This window comes from Oncorhynchus gorbuscha, linkage group LG01 (genome assembly GCF_021184085.1).
Source record: "Oncorhynchus gorbuscha isolate QuinsamMale2020 ecotype Even-year linkage group LG01, OgorEven_v1.0, whole genome shotgun sequence".
Taxonomy (NCBI): Eukaryota; Metazoa; Chordata; class Actinopteri; order Salmoniformes; family Salmonidae; genus Oncorhynchus; species Oncorhynchus gorbuscha.
This window is the reverse complement of record NC_060173.1, coordinates 36,847,607-36,865,170: the sequence shown is the minus strand read 5'-3', so window position 1 is coordinate 36,865,170 and position 17,564 is coordinate 36,847,607. Positions and strand designations below refer to the sequence as shown.

Genomic DNA, 17,564 nt, shown 5'->3' with positions numbered 1-17,564 from the left:
ATCACACCCAAAGTGAGAAAATAACTATTGTTTAACTGTGCAGCGATTGAAAATAAGGTTGCATGGTGATACATAACGGTTCAATATTATGCTCATTTGTAAGTGCATTTATAATTGTTAATTGCTGGAGGTAAATAGTGGCTCACTATTTGGCAAGCACTGACTGGCTATCACACTATATTGACCAATTTACATTTACATTACATTTAAGTCATTTAGCAGACGCTCTTATCCAGAGCGACTTACAAATTGGTGCATTCACCTTATGACATACAGTGGAACAGTCACTTTACAATAGTGCATCTAAATCTTTAAGGGGGGGGGGGGGGGTGAGAAGGATTACTTATCCTAGGTATTCCTTAAAGAGGTGGGGTTCCAGGTGTCTCCGGAAGGTGGTGATTGACTCCGCTTACCCATTCATTTATGGGTTATAATGCATTTACAAATGATTAATAACATTTTGTTCTGAAACTATTAAAATGGAATACTGCCTGGGGTCTTGAATAATTTAGATTTAGCCAGGACAACACTGACCATCTTTTTTTATATGATTAATGCCTCATTCCATCTAATGCATGTGATCAGTGTTATAGCCTGCACAAACAAGCAGTTGACCCTATTGATTTGCCAAGGTGGAACAAGAGCTTGCAGACACAAGTTTCCAATAGATCTATTCCAATAGATCTATGGCAATGCAATGCATAAAGAAACTCCAATAAGGGCATTTTATCCCCTTGAATGGACCAAGCCACCTGAAAGCACAGTGTTACTGTCTATCTTTCAGGGGTCTACATAGCCCAAGATGTACTCTTAAGGAGCTTAATGTTACTGTACCCTTATTCCCTAAGGTACAATGATATTATGTTATTTTCAGAGGCAGACTGGCTCTTGCAGCCAAATACTCCATCTAAATGTGATTGGATTCTCAATTGCGAAACGGTTCTAGAAACATAAAGCCCTTTACTTTCATATAAACATCAAAATAATTTCACAAACGCAAAATACACACTGTTTTAACTAGCTTTATCACAGTTGCAGCCTACAGTATTTGGTGGCCTTCTTCTGTTACACACAGGTGTTCGGCGCATGCCAGATAGCTAATTAGCACAGGTGGTCCCTCTGTCTTCCGTAAACACGCGCTGCAACATGGAGATCTGGCCATGTGGGAACACTAACCTTAACCTCATAAAGGTGTGTATCAGTTTAACATCTATTTTAATTTTTATGTTTCTTGCTGATAAAAAGACAAGGTCCTTATGCTTCCAAAACCGTACCGCAAGCGATGCGTGTTAATGTTTAGACCGAGCGTGTGGCCTCTTAAGAAAACTCCCCTGTACATAAGATGCCTCCGTTCAATGACTCTTATGTGTAATGTAAGGGAACTGGGAGTCATGATCACAGGCTAGGGTCTACAAATCTCTGTCCTCTGACAGCTTTTGAGCTACAGATTTGTAACAGGCTAATGCGATTCTTCATTACCCATTACAGGATACGTACTTTTGGTGTAACACAGAGACCAACATTAACTTCCAAGTATTATCTTTGTTCTCGATTTGGCAAAACATCTAAAATGTCTGTGTCCAGTTGCAAGTGGTTCTCTTGAATTTAGAAAATGCTCTGTTATTAAAATAATGACATGTTTTTCTCCATTAAGTAATCCAGCAATGTGTACACCGCCATATTGGCTATTTAAACCCCCTAGAGTACAGGTCGACCGATTATGATTTTTCAACGCCGATAGCGATAACGATTATTGGAGGACCCAAAAAAATAATGAAACATCAAATTGGTTTAAATAATGCAAAAACAAAGTGTTTGGAGAAGAAAGTAAAAGTGCAATATGTGCCATGTAAAACAGCTAACGTTTAAGTTCCTTGCTCAGAACATGAGAACATATGAAAGCTGGTGGTCCCTTTTAACATGAGTCTTCAATATTCCCAGGTAAGAAGTTTTAGGTTGAGGTTATTATAGGAATTATAGGACTATTTCTCTCTATACCATTTATATTTCATATACCTTTGACATTGGATGTTCTTATAGGCACTTTAGTATTGCCAGTGTAACAGTATAGCTTCCGTCCCTCTCCTCGCCTCTACCTGGGTTCGAACCAGGAACACATCGACAACAGCCACCCTTGAAGCATCGTTACCCATCGCTCCACAAAAGCCGCGGCCCTTGCAGAGCAAGGGGAACAACTACTCCAAGTCTCAGAGCAAGTGACATTTGAAATGCTATTAGCGCGCACCCCGCTAACTAGCTAGCAATTTCACATCGGTTATACCAGCCTAATATCAGGAGTTGATATGCTTGAAGTCATAAACAGCGAAGAGCTGCTGGCAAACGCACAAAAGTGCTGTTAGCAGGCAATATTAACTAAATATGCAGATTTAAAAATATATACTTGTGTATTGATTTTAAAGAAAGGCATTGATGTTTATGGTTAGGTACATTGGTGCAACGACAGTGGTATTTTCGCAAATGCTCTTGTTAAATCATCACCCGTTTTTCGAAGTAGGCTGTGATTCAATGAGATATTAACAGGCACCGCATCGATTTTATGCAACGCAGGACACGCTAGATAAACTAGTAATATCATCAACCATGTGTAGTTAACTAGTGATTATGTTAAGATTGATTGTTTTTTATAAGATAAGTTTAATGCTAGCTAGCAACTTACCTTGGCTTCTTGCTGCCCTCACGTAACAGGTAGTCGGCCTGCCATGCAGGCTCCTCGTGGAGTGCAATGTAAGGCAGGTGGTTAGAGCGTTGGACTAGTAAACGGAAGGTTGCAAAAACGAATTAAGAGCTGACAAGGTAAAAATCTGTCGTTCTGCCCCTGAACAAGGCAGTTAACCCAAGGCCGTCATTGAAAATAAGAATGTGTTCTTAACTGACTTGCCTAGTTTAATAAAGGTGTAAAAAATAATAATACATTTAAAAATCGTAAAATCGGTGTCCAAGAATACCGATTTTCCGATTGTTATGAAAACTTGAAATCGGCCCTAATCAATCGGCCATTCCGATTAATCGGTCAACCTCTATCCTAGAGTATATTCATAAAAAATCCATCAATTTAAGCTAGAGATATATTTTTTGCCATGGGCTGCATGCGTTTCAATCCACAGCATCAGTTTATGGCAGCCTTCCTCATCTGTGGTGGAAGGTGGCCAAGCTACAGCAGTGTTTGTCAGACCATGAGACATCCCGGAAATTGGTCTTCTCAAAGAAACCGTCCAAACGGTATGGCCTACAAACCACTCTGTGGAAAAATGAACACGAAAAACATGATGGTGGTCTCCTTTTTTCTCTACGACCCCCACAAGCCCCAGTGGTCTGAAGTTGGTACCGTCGATGTGCCAACTTCTGTTTGTAGCGTCCAAACCGTTTGGGCTACACTGTGGAATGGGGAGATTCTCACGAAGATGATGGTGTTCTCCGTTTTGCTCTAGGACCGCCACAAGGACTCCTCTTAAGGTAACCGTAAAACAATTATGGAAGTATGGGGATAGTTTGGTGCCAACCAAAAAAAGGGGTTATATATGTGTAAAAAAAAATATATATATATTTCTTATTTCTCCTAGATATAGGACAGACACTTCAAAACCGTATTCCTTATGATAGGTTATTTGACTGTCTTTTTGCCATTTATGAATGTGTAATTCAATGTGTTTCTATGGGCTATAGTAGTAAAGGCCAAATTCAATATTTTATTATATACATTTTCTATTTACAAAAAATATACCTAAAGGGGTCCTAAAATTCAAAATCAAACAGCTAAATGATCCATTATATGACCATCTTAAAACAATTTTAGATGTTTGGCCGAATCGAGAACGAACATGTTGGCCGAAATTTCTCTGTGCTTCGCAAAAATAACCTATCCTGTAATAATGGAATGGAATGGTAATGGAAAATTGCATTAGCCCATTACAAATCTATAGCTAACAGCTTGCATGTGCTTTGAGGACATGTTTTTGGGGGTTCAGTATTATGGGCCAGCTGTGCATGGTGCTGGAATTAGTCCAGTGTGCATGTGTAAAGTAACCTTGCAGGGTTTTGGACTGTTTGAGAAGGAGGGTGACAGGCCACCTGCCACAGGGGCTTGCCCTCTCTGGGTCCCCACTCCTCCCTTTTAACTGGTTGCCAAGTTGGGGCTTCTTTCATGTGTGCCTGAGCTCTTTAAGACATTAGCAAACATTGAACAAGGCTTGGTCCAGAATCCCAACGCGTCTGTTGTCACAGAGTCACCTCTGTTCTGCATAGAAAATCAGTGTGTGAACATTGCTAGGCCTGTTGTATTAGCCTCCATGTGTGGACAGAAAGCTATTGTTGATTCTCAGCAAACATAAATTCTCACTTTTGATGAGCTTAGGCTAAACCATGTCGCACTGTAAATAACTAGAGATTAATTAAAGAAACGTAGCCTGGCTATGTTCTCTACAGACAAGTGATGCAGTGATTGGATGTAAGAGCTGGAGATCAGTAATGAGTTAACACAGCCTACATTCTTTACTATGCCTCAGACTCCATGACTCAGAATCCATCATCTGGGATTGTTTGTCTAATAAAATAAATATGCACGTTGTTTCTTGTAATACTTATGAACAACAGCAAACTTGAAAATATGACTATTCATGATAAAACAAACACAATGTAAACAAACAATCAAACAAACAAACAAACCAACAATCTGAACAAGCAAGGCTTTCCCGTCCGTCAGCAGCTAGTTAGTGTTTTTTTGGGAGCAGTCACAGTTACCTACTTTGTTACCTACTTTGTTCCTTTCTTATGAAGCACTTCCATAACTTGAGGATTTCCCTGACTTTTCAAAATAATATGCTAAGTACAGTGAAGGTATACATTGTGCTATAATCCACGACTTCAACCTGCTATTAGTGGACAGAAAATATCACTATGTCATGAAACTCACCTGGTGGGACTGGTGTGGCCTGTTTGGCCCTGCTGTTGCTCTCCACCCAATCATCAAACCTATCTAGAAGCAAGAGCATGTATTTATAAGTTCATTTGAAAGGGACTTCCTCATTTTCACCATACTATTGTCTGAGGGCAGTCCACTGACTAGCTCTCTAGAAGTTTCCTGAGACAACGGACTTGGAACATATTTCTATTTCCTCTTTGTAAGGTTGTGGAGCAGCGTTGTAACTGTCTAAGAAAGTATGTGGCTGTTTCATCATATTTCTTTATCCAAATTCTGAGGCTGTTATATTCTGATAGTTTGTTAACCAATCTCTATCGAATGATGATTTTAGTTTTCTATGTCTGATGTGGGCCTCTCGTAGATTGTGGTGATATAGCCTAGGCCCAGGTAAAGAACATTTGTTTTTGAGAGAGTGAGAGAGGGAGAGGAGAGGGATGAGGTCAGATTATAAATGGCCTATTTGGATGTCTCTTATTGACATTGGATTTCTTCATCTTAAAGGTCCAATGCAGCTGTTCTAATCTCAATATCAAATTTATGGGTAACAATTTAAATACCTTACTGTGATTGTTTTCGTTGAAAATTGTGAAAAAGAAACAAATAGTTTCTTAGCAAAGAGCAATTTCTCAAGCATGAAGAAACCACTCTTACACTTAAATTATCATAATTTTCAACATTTCACAGTATTATTCCGTACGTTTGTTTATGTGTAACTCTGTGTTGTTGTTTTTGTCGCACTGCTTTGCTTTATCTTGGCCAGGTCGCAGTTGTAAATGAGAACTTGTTCTCAACTGGCCTACCTGGTTAAATTGTTCCAACATCATAGTGTGGAAATGTTTATAAAATACAGGAAAATCATGTTTTTGACTGCACTGGGCCTTGTATTATCTAGGCCTAGTATTATCTAAACAAAATCATCATATAAGCTGTGATATCTTTCTCTCTACCGTAACAAGATGCTACACATAATATTGTATCTTTGTATAGATGTATCTTTTTGGCTCTGTGGCTTTTTTTTACCCCATGTCATCAGTAGGAGTGAATAGTGAACGGATACGAGTAAACGGCAGTTTCTACAGTAAATTGAATAACAATGTGATTTGTGTACCAAAAGCTTGGCAAATGTCATTATATCATTACAGTATCACTCAGGGCATTGTGCCAATATAGATTCAGAGTTTGCGCCCAAAAGCGTCCCTGAATGCCACTCCTATGATGAGAAGCAAAACAATTGTGCAATCATGTTTGTCAGGCCTGAAGGTTTTTTTAAAGAATTCAGTAGACAGTACTACTTAAACAATAATGCTGATACTACTTCATCTTGTTGTTGCAGTCTCTGTGTGAAAAGGTGTGGTCTGTTGCCTGCACCACTCAGCATGGACCCAAAGAAGAAGACTGTGTGGGAGAACCTGCGTGAGAAGACCAAGACCCAGTTCAATAACATAAAGAAGAAGAAGACCCCTGGGAAACTGGAGAAGAAGAAGCCCAAGCCCCTGCGATACAGGCGCAGTATATCAGTGCCGGACCTGAGGTTTGTTCAGGCTGAACCCTCTCCCACAGACAGTGCCTTCTGCACAGCCCCGGACACCATCTTCTTTGACAGCTCTTCAGGCTCCGGTGATAATACCTCTGTTAACTCAGTCCCTCTATCCACTGACAGGCTGACTGCAACTGATGCAGGCCCCTCAGGTAGAAAGACTGTGCATGATTTGACTTTCATAGATAACATGAATGTATCTGGATCTAGAATGATTGCACCTGTGGAGACACAAACTCTCTATGAAGAATCTGAAGAGGAGGACATGGCCACCTTTATGGGTGGAATCCACACGCCATTAGACAAACAGAACGCACCTGCAGAGAGATCTACTTCTTATGCTTCTTCTTCTTCAGCAGACAGAGTAAAAACAGCAGTGGACAGAGGAAAGCCACCTACCCCGAGATCAAATTCTCCACATATTCCTGTGCCCACACCAAGATTGGCTGCTTCAGTAGAGAGAATGAATATTTCTACAGATAGATTGTTCTTCTCTAAAGACAGAGTGGTCACTTTTAGCGACAAAGTGAGTGCATCTGCTGAAAGATCTGCCTCTTCTGTCTCAGACCAAACAAACCTGGTTACAGAGAGACTGGCTGCTTCCAGAGAGGGAGGGAAACAACCAGCAGAAGTTAGATGGTCTGTTCCTACAAATCCACTTGACAGACTGAACATCTCTCCAGATAGATGGTCTCTGCCAGTGGACAGGGCAGACAGGATGGGCACCCCAGACAGGATGGGCACCCCAGACAGGATGGGCACCCCTGCAGACAGTGGGGACGGTTCTGTGTGTGGAACCCCGTTCGAGGAACAAGCCTACTCGTTCTGGCCCATTGACTCTGAGGACCTGGATATGAGGGAGCCCTCCCTCTCGACAAACATCAGAGACATCTTATACAGGGAGCCCCAGGAAGACATTGAGGTCAGATACCATACTAACCTTGTACTTTACAATACCCTCCGCAGATATAGATATAGACCTACTGCATACAGTGTAAAGTCTAAATGTGGACTGACAGATTTCACACACGTTTTGATAGAAAATACATGTTTCTATGTGACAGTAATACAGGAGGATAGTTTAGTGACCAAGACACAGTACAGTGTGTTAAAGCAGTGCATTTTCACTGGGGTCTTATTAGCATTTGCAAGCTCTCTTTTCATATATAAATACTGTGGTCTGGGTTTTCACACCCTTGAGCTGTTATGCTGACTCTATGCCTAGAAGTTTTCTATGATCAGTCTCCAGATCAGCTACAATAGATATACTTTAAAGTCGTGGATTGTGCTTAAAGCTAGAAACCCTAATTGCTACATCCATTTTTGGACTAAATTAATGATATATACCCATTGAGTTTTGAAGAATATAACTTAGGAATTCCTTATGAGCTTAGTTCAACTATCATACCTCATCAGAACCCAAAATAATAAGTTTTTTTACTCTCAATGTTTGTAAACAATGTAAATGTGAGAGGAATGGGCATTTGAAATGTTTTGATTTTCTTAGTACTTGCAGGATTTTTTTAGAGTACTCAAATAAAAAAATATATATAATAATTAGAAAACGGCCCTGGATTTCTGTTGTTGCATTTATCTATATGCCAACAGTACGGAACAATGCCTAATTGATCATAACCATTACAGATAACACATCCTAATTACTATATATATATAATATCGATGAAAAAAATATTGCCATTTAAGATTCATTTATTGAAGCCATAATATCAAATCTTTGAACACAATCTTCAAAAAGGCAGCTACATCAGAAGTGGTGCTTGCTTGTAGAAGCCTTATGTTAGGAATCAAAATGACTAAGTAAAGGTAAGTTAGGTAATTAAATGTCAACTGAAATCAAATTGCCCCATATATACTGAACAAAAATATAAACGCAACATGCAACAATGTCAAAGATTTTACTGAGTTACAGTTAATATTAAGGAAATCAGTCAATTGAAATACATTCATTAGGCCTTAATCTATGGATTTCACATGACTGGGAATACAGATATGCATCTGTTGGTCACAGATGGGCGTGGATCAGAAAACCAGTCAGTATCTGGTCACCATTTGCCTCATGCAGCGCGGCACATCTCCTTCACATAGAGTTGATTAGACTGTTGATTGTTGCCTGTGGAATGTTGTCCCACTCCTCTTCAATGGCTGTGCGAAGTTGCCTGATATTCAGATCCAGTTTCTTTGTGTGTGATAAGCATATGATTTCTCATGGATAGGGACATGTGTTTTGGTTAATCATGTCAAACGATCTGGATTTGAACCTTTATTTTTAGCCATTTCCAGAAATGAGAATTCAACCCAAAATGATGATGGCGCTGGACCATCTGACATGAAAAGGAAATCGGACAGTTTGATGAAAAGCTTTGAATAACGACAAAAATCCAGGTCATGCAACATGATTAACCAAAACACAGAGCCCTACTCATGGAGTTAGTTGTGCTGTGATAGGAGAGCTTGAGGTGGTCCAACGCTCTTAACCGCTAGGCTACCTGTCGCCCTGTTTTCAATTTTGAACAGAGTTATGAAATAAATCAGACCGTTTTACAGTATTAGAAAAAAATGAATCTCTGGTTAAAGATCGAGTTTCGACTTCCGTTTGAGTACTCGAGTAAACACTGTATACAGTAGCTTAAAAACATGGTTAAAACGATCATTTTGATTTCATGGACGGTCAGTCCTTGTATCCATAGAGAGTGGTTACGAAACAGAGGCGGGTGGCCGCTTTGTTCCTGTTTAAAATAACATTCTATCTTTAAGACAACGCTAAGACAACGCTGGTTCTTTGTCAGAAATCCCATTGCAGATAGCAATCCCTATACTCATATAATGTATATGCTGAGCAGAAGAAACATTATTTTAGGAGCTCTTATGCCGACCTGAAGTCCCTTCCATTGCATTAAATGTAGATCTGTCTTATTACAAGGCCAGACATTGTTGAGGCTACAAACCTGCCTTACTGGTTGCCGGTACAATTATAGTACCTGAGGTTAAAAAGTGGTAAACAACATGACTGAACATGATAACATCTACATTTGTTCCATACTTTGTAGATGTCTTTTTGATAAGCTAACATGTTTTCTCTCCCTTAGTTACCCAATGAGCACAATGACTTCTATGCCCAGCCCTTGCAGGGTCAAGCAGGCAACAATGTGAGTACTGGACTTGGATGTCCTGACCTTGTCAATGATAATGGACAACACTAAGACTTTAGACTATAAAGCATCATGTTAATGTGATTCCTTTCCTTGACAGGCTGTGGCAGCAAGGGCCCCACCTGGTCCTATCCAGAAGTACCTCCTCACCGTCAACCTGAAGGAGGGCAGGAACCTGGTCATCAGAGACCGCAATGGTAAGTGGACGAAAATAACCTGGTACTTTTGGAGGTCTACATATGGATGAATGTAAAGTCTGAGGCATGCTGGGTATATTGATAGACACATACTTTCAACTTGAGAAGGTGACCCTTGTGCCGTGAGTAGGATGATGACAAAGCAATTCATTATATTTACTTTGTTGATCTTGATTTTGAACATGTCATCAAGAAGGTATTTTTTAGTTGAAGCACATACATTTACCAAGGGCCCCTAACTGTGTGGAATGTATTTTTGACAGTGATTCCAGTCAGACCAGAATCTGACGCCAAAACACACCCAGGAGCCTTCCCTTAACAACATGTGTGGAGAAACAAATTATGTGGTATGGTTTTCATAACCAATGCAAATTTAGATGCAACATATTTTTGTCAGTTGGAGAGTTCATGCAATGTTTCACTGTTGCTTTTAAATAACATTTCCCCGCCACAAATGACAAGCTGCCACCTGCTGGAGGTTTGCTGAAATACATCCTAGGAAGTTTGGACCTCTGCTGTAATACGTAGTGTTCTGAACACATTGAAGGAAATCCCTAGTCTTAAATCACAATGGTTGTAAATGTTTATGTTAACTTATGTCATACTTATGATTTTGGTCTGTATAGGACAGTAGATGTTGATATGTTGGCATGTCATGAGTATACTTGAGCAATAATGTACGAGTGGGTGTGATATATGGCCAATATACCACGGCTAAGGGCTGTTCTTAGGCACCACGCATCACGGAGTGCCAGGACACAGCCCTTAGCCGTGGTATATTGGCCAAATACCACAAACCTCTGAGGTGCCATATTGCTAGTATAAACTGGTTATCAACTTACAGTAAAAATACATGTTTTGTCATACCCATGGTATACGGTCTGATTACATTTTTTTTAAACCTTTATTTAACTAGGCAAGTCAGTTAATTACAAATTCTTATTTTCAATGACGGCCTAGGAACAGTGAGTTAACTGCCTTGTTCATCGGTAGAACAACATATTTTTACCTTGTCAGCTCGGGGATTCAATCTTGCATCCTTTCAGTTACTAGTCCAACACTCTAACCACTAGGCTACCTGCCGGATATACCATGGCTGTCTGCCAATCAGCATTCAGGGCTCGAACCAGCCAGTTTATAAAAAACATTAGGATCACCTGCTCTTTCCATGACATAGACTGACCAGGTGAATCCAGGTGAAAGCTATGATCCCTTATTGATGTCACTTGTTAAATCCACTTCAATCAGTGTAGCCAACTTGAGACAACTGTGGGAAGCATTGGAGTCAACATGGGCCAGCATCCCTGTGAAACGCTTTCAACACCTTGTAGAGTCCAAACCCCAACGAACTGAGGCTGTTCTGAGAGCAAAAGGGGGTGCAACTCAATATTAGGACGGTGTTCCTAATGCTTTGTACACCCAGTGCATGGCATTCCATTATATACAGCAGATAAGATACCGAAGGCTTGTGGAATACTACTGACTGCTTGGGGTTTGTATCCCAAAATTATTGATTGTTATATTTAATATTTACTGAATATGATGTAGTCTCCCCTTCAAAATACAACTAAAATATTTCTCATATGCATACCTCAATTGTTCATTTCCTCAGTCATCTGCCCACTGTCATTGTGGGCTTGTTGGGATGCAATGCAATTGGTTTGGGGAAGCAGCGACCTCAACTGTCCATAAACTGAATTGCTGTTTGAAAGACATGGACTTTATTCATTTCTCCGCTGCTATTGAAAACCAAACATCTCTGGAACATTTTGTTTATTTTATTTTATGAACATATCGGTTGGAGGTTTTTGGCTGAAATTCAATCAAACATGTTTTTTTGTCTGCAATCCTAAATTCCACCTCTTTGCCTGGCTGACCGCTGCTGCCATATGTAGGCTATATTATTTTCTCGATGTAACCCTCAGCTTGTGCTAAGGTTTCTTATGTAACTGTCGCTGTGGCTTCACTAACCTTGTCGTCTCGGGCCACAGCTCCCTGCTAGTTGAGACCTTACTTTTCCTGACAGGATGGCACCATGATGATGATGCAATACCCACACGCCCCCTGCCTCTCCACTGTTTGCCCTACAATCAACACGGTGCCTGAGACCCACCAACACCATCCACTGTCATTACATATTCTGAAAGGACCCTCACCACCAGCCCCCACTTCTCTTTTTTTGTTCTCCCCTTTTTTCGCGGTTAATTTCAATGGTCACCATTCTGTCACGCCAGAGCTTTTCTCCTCACTGGCTGCCACATTCTCCTCCTGTCAAGTTGCCTGGAGGTTTTCCTGTCAGACTGGCAGGGCGGAGCTGCTGTGGGTCCTGCCTGCCTTTGGGAGATGTTCATTTGGAGTGGGGAGCTGACAGGCCTGACAGCCCATCCCCACAGGGCCTTTGTCATGTGATTCAAGCCTCCCTGCAGGTTCTCTCAAGCACCCTTTCATTTCTCCATACAAATGAAGGCATGGGACTGGCTTTCATTTTTCAGGCAATCTTCATACCATGGCTGAGACAAAGACGCCCCGTCCCCCCACCCCACCACCAGGCCGACTTACTTAACAGGCTTGTGAGATTAACACTGGTTGCTCCTGGTTTCAGGACTTTATTTGCTGGTTGCTTCATGCTGGCGAGAGTTTATTCTCTTTCACAATTAAACAGATACATCCCTCTGTTTTCATAAACACATGTGCGGTGTACCTCATCCCTGCATATCTCAGTCTCTGTGTTCTAATTGGTGCGGATCTGACTGGTTTCCTGTCATATATATATTACATTTTGTACGTTTATTTTTTTAATACAATTGTTGTATAAATGACACCCCTTTGCATGTACGAATTTGTCTCATATCATGATTGATTGTGTTGATAATCTGATAATGCTTTTATCTGCTATTTTCTGAACATTCTGTTTTTTTTTTGAATCTCTAGGTACAAGTGATCCTTATGTCAAGTTCAAACTGGAAGGGAAGACGATTTACAAAAGCAAAGTTGTGTATAAGAACCTAAATCCAAAATGGAGCGAGTCCTTCTCCTTCCCCCTGCAGGATCGAGAGCAGGTTGTTGACGTGAGGGTGAGTGTCACGTTGATCTGTTGTTTTGACTTAGGTTGTCTAAGTAACACCTACAAATGAACGGCAATGTACTTATATTGTCATAAAAGTGACAGATTGACACTGTAATGATGTCATAGCTATGGCCTGCAAAGGATACAAAACTGGCATGCAATAACAGTTCATTGTGCCAAACCTGATTGACCTACAGTTTTTATATTGAATATGGTGTTTCTAACTGTTGCAGGTCTATGATAAGAACCTAACCACTGATGACTTCATGGGTTCCAGCACGATTGTCATCAAAAAACTTGAATTAGACAAGTGAGTAATACACATGCTCTGCTAATCACTCAGTGTATTATCTAGTACACTGCAGTACGTCTCTGTCTCTCTTTGTCCAGGACCGGTGAGATGGTGTTGAGTCTGGAGGACCCCAACAGTCTGGAGGAGGACATGGGGGTTATCGTCATGGACACATGCCTCACTTTTAGAGACGCTACTATCAAAAAACGTGTAAGCCTGATTTGATTGGAGTCTAATGTTACATCCCTAATTTTCAATGCCAATATTTTCAATCACTATATTTTCAAATTTTCCTGATTAATTTTTTTCTTCTTCTCGTTAACAGAAATGGCACCAGAAAAAGAGGGTAGGAACTAGAATGTTCTATTTTCCACTGGTCTCCTTTCTACTTGCATAAATTTAGTTGTGTGCATCTAATTCTTCAATCTGTTCAATGTCAGTATATGCCAATGTCTATTGCTAGAATAGACATACAGTACTAGACTTACTAACAGTATAACCATTACTTTAGTCAGATAAATCCAAATATGGCTGAGATTGTGCCTGATATCCAGCAGCAGGGGGCAGTAGATCACTGTATTATATATTATATATATCATAACAAAGAGCGAAGTATAGTCCCAGGATTTTGGTTTTTGTGCATGCATTTTCAACCTTAAATAATTTATTTTGTACACATAGTTTCATAATGACAAGTTGTATTTTCAAGTGTCAGACTAAACCGTGCATTACAAATGATCTAAACATGATAACAACATATTTACATGTTGACTAAGCACAGTTTGGAGTAGAGCCTTTATTGGGTTTAAAATACAGCCCTTAATACAGCTCTCTCATTTGAAGCATTGTGATGAAGGCTGAAATTGGATGCAGTTAGTGTTGATGTGTTTTGGACTGGTGCTCTTCTCATGATGGTGCTTGTGGGTTTATTCTCACACCTATCCAGTCACTTCATCTGCCACTGTTTCATCTCTCTCTGAATCTGAGTTTGATGTTAAACAGGTAAGAAATAAAGCACAATTCACATAGTCACTGTATGCTCTGCAAATGGATACATGGGCAGATCGAAAGACAATGTGAAAATGTTCATCAAATCGTGGTGAAAATGTACCCTGTCATTTGGCAGAGGCAGATGGCGGTATCAAGACATTTCGGTGGCCGTATGACAATGTTAATGTGATGTTTGAACCCATATTTTTTAGCAAAGATGATATTTCTCTAAATTACTGTTCCATTTGACACCTATCTGATGGCCGGGACTGAGCACTAAGCTAGTCATTCTTCATCTCCCACTGCTACTCCCCACTCCTGTTCACTCTCAACACTACCACAGAGACAACTACCACAGAGACAGTGAATGGCAACTGCCCCAGTAAAACTCTGTTTCTGTGCTTTGCTTGATAGTGTTTCTGTCTGGAGGAGGCCGTGTGGGAGGAGGGGTGGGGGGGAGCTCTGATGTTCGAGGCACATTGCCAGTGTGGGATGCCGAAGATTTGCGAGGTTGATAATTCCCAGGCATAGCGGGCAATAACCCAGATGTTAGGATGTAATATCACAGCTGTGGATGGACAGAGCCGAGGTACCAGCCAAATGGACCTAGGTTTGAGCTCATCCTGCTCGTCCCCATGCTGTCCCACCATATGGAAGCAATCGCATACCCCTTTTAGGACCAGGAATAGACTCTCTTTAGGGGCCACTTACAGTTAAGTGGAATTGTTTTATTGGCCGCTGAGATAGAACTCTGTCCAAGATAAACACTTGGGATGACTTGGCCAGGCCCTACTTTATGTCGCTCCTCCACTCCTCTGTATTCCTCCTCTGTAGAGAGCAGAGCAGGGGTATTTATAGGGCCGAGCAGCGCTGTGCCGTGGTATTCCATGTTAATGCAGGTCCCTGAGACCGACGTACAGGCTCTGATCCCCAGCAGCCTGGGCCCTGGGCTGCGGTGTGGGCGGTGACCCTGGAGAGAAGGGGAGAGGAGATGGGAGGGACTGGGTGGCATGGGAGCCGTTTGAAGCTGTGCCGGCCAAGGCAACAGAGGGAGACAGAGTATCAAAGAGGCCAGAGCAGATTATAGCCCTGCTCTTTAATTAGTCAGCCCACACAACCTCTCTCTCTGCTGTTTGTTTTGAAAGAGACGGCCTATCACTGCACAGGCTCAAGGGAACTTTAACACAGGGACACATATCAAGGCCTGTTTCTCCTCCTCTGTTTCCCGCTGTGCCACGGCAGGACTGTTGGATCATTTGGGAGAGGCTGTCCTTGATGTCTCAGTGTTTTGACATCCTGGACATTTAACACCCTAATAGTTGATTTTTGAAATTTGATTGGACAATTGAGATAAGAGATATCACTGAAGACAGTCAACATTTTGGTTTGGGATTCAGTGAAAAATAGACCAATGTGTACAATGCTGTGTATATCATTCCCAGACTGTATGTACACCCATGCATAATTTGCTGATGAGAGGGTTGTGTGGTTGGATTGCATCATTACTCACTGCTGCCTGCTGTCTCCTGTGCAGTATGCCAAGTGTCCTACCTCGCCCCACTCTGTCTCTGGGTCTGTGATGAGTGGGACTGTCACAGCCAGGGACATCTGGCTGCTGTGCTCTGCTCACTGACATTCCCTCTCTCCAGGAACTGCACCTCTCCTCGCTGGTGTGGCTCTGCTGCTGTCACTGGAGATGGGCTAATGTTCTCAAACAGAGAGGGTCTGGAGCCTAGCAGAGTCCTACAGTACTTTCATGCAATCCATATATGTAATGAGGTGTCAGATTTGAGGGGCAGGTGAAAGAAGTGGGGTAGCCACTCAGAGTGTTTTGTCATGGAGGGTGTCCTAATGCAGCTGTGTGTCCATGTTTGTGTCTCTTAGGTAGTCCAGAACCAAAAGGGGAACCAAACCCAGCCCCAAGATAAAGCCCAGATCCAGCGCTCGGCTGAGGCCACCAAGAACAGCCAGCTGTGGAGTGGAGTGTTTGGTATCACCCTGGTAGAGGGACAAGACATGCCTGAAAATGTCCAGGGGGACATCTATGTGCGCTACAGACTGGGAGAGCAGAAGTACAAGAGCAAGGTGAGCTTCTTTCTCAATCTATTTCTCCTTGTTTTTTTTGCCTCCTCCATTCCTCTTTTCTCTTCCCCTACCCTTTTGCACATGCTCTGCACCGGCATTTCACCCCCCACTTTCTCTCATTCTCTGTCTCTCCCTCTCTCTCCTTCTCTCCCTCCCTTTCTCTCAGCAGGGGCCTGTCAGTGGCTCACCTCCACCTTGGCTCACTGGGGCATGGCAGAGCAGCTCATTAGACTGGGCCTCTCTGCCACTGTACAATCTCCCCACTATGCTCTCCTTCAAGTGGAGGGCTTCACTATGCTTTACTTGATTTGCATACCCAGCATGCCCTGCTCATCTACCTCTACTTGTTGGCCTCCCCCCTGATGATTCCGCAGTGCGCCCGTCTTGTGTTTTCATGTCATTTCTCTGTAAACCTCTGGTTTCGTTTCAGCTTGTTTGTTGAACAAAGCTAATTCTAATTGGATGCTGTCAGTGTTTACGATCCCAGAGAGGAGGCTGAGGTGTGCTCACACAAAAACCCCTCCTCTCCTCTCCCCCGCCCCTTCCTGGTAGCACTGAATGAAGACTTAATCCACCTGTCATGTAGTCTCTGCTCACTGTGACACTGCATTAAACCTGACACTGCTCCACACCAGGCTCTGTGTGTGATTGTGCCAGTGCCCACCTACACTACAGTACTGTATCAGCACTCTGCTCTTTCTCTCCCCCCCAGAACCTGTGCGTTCAAGGCAACCCTCAGTGGAGGGAGAGGTTTGACTTCAACAAGTTTGAGGACTGTCTGGAGCCACTGCAGGTGGAGGTGTTTGCGAAGAGAGGCAGGAAGAGCGAGGAATCCTGGGGAATGTGAGTATTGCTTTGCTTGCTTCTGAGTGTTGTTTTTGTGGTACGACTGCTGTTCTTTGAAATAGACATATGCATTGCTTGCTGTTTGGGGTTTTGGGCTGTCTTTCTGTATAAGCACTTTGTCTCATCTGCTGATGTTAAAAGGGCTTTATAAATACATTAGATTTGATTTTTATTTGATTCTTATTAAGTAGTGATATTGAAGACCGATCCCATCATTATCTAGGTTTGAGGTGGACCTGTCCAGGCTGCCAGTAGCCACTCAGCAGCTCTACACTCATGTCCTGGACGAAGACAAGGGCAGGCTGGTGTTCCTGGCCACCCTCAACCCCTGCTGTGGGGTGTCCATCAACGAATTCAACAAAACTCCCCTGGAACAGCCAGACGAGAGGGACCAAATCCTAGAGAAATATGTTAGCATGTTTAGTGACATATTACTATTTA

The 17,564-nt window shown here is 42.0% G+C and overlaps 1 protein-coding gene across 1 annotated transcript in view; it reads left to right on the top strand.

Annotated features, from left to right (window-relative positions):
- Window positions 1–5,035: 5,035 nt before the first annotated feature.
- LOC124036693 (multiple C2 and transmembrane domain-containing protein 2-like) overlaps window positions 5,036–17,564 on the top strand; it is a 43,765-nt gene continuing 31,236 nt past the window's right edge. The window contains exons 1-11 of the mRNA XM_046351550.1: window positions 5,036–5,175; window positions 6,273–7,398; window positions 9,584–9,643; window positions 9,747–9,843; window positions 12,775–12,917; window positions 13,144–13,220; window positions 13,301–13,412; window positions 13,528–13,548; window positions 16,077–16,277; window positions 16,990–17,120; window positions 17,347–17,533. Coding sequence (XP_046207506.1) covers window positions 6,316–7,398; window positions 9,584–9,643; window positions 9,747–9,843; window positions 12,775–12,917; window positions 13,144–13,220; window positions 13,301–13,412; window positions 13,528–13,548; window positions 16,077–16,277; window positions 16,990–17,120; window positions 17,347–17,533 — 2,112 coding nt within the window. The 5' untranslated portion in view covers window positions 5,036–5,175; window positions 6,273–6,315. The remainder of the gene's footprint in view (window positions 5,176–6,272; window positions 7,399–9,583; window positions 9,644–9,746; window positions 9,844–12,774; window positions 12,918–13,143; window positions 13,221–13,300; window positions 13,413–13,527; window positions 13,549–16,076; window positions 16,278–16,989; window positions 17,121–17,346; window positions 17,534–17,564) is intronic.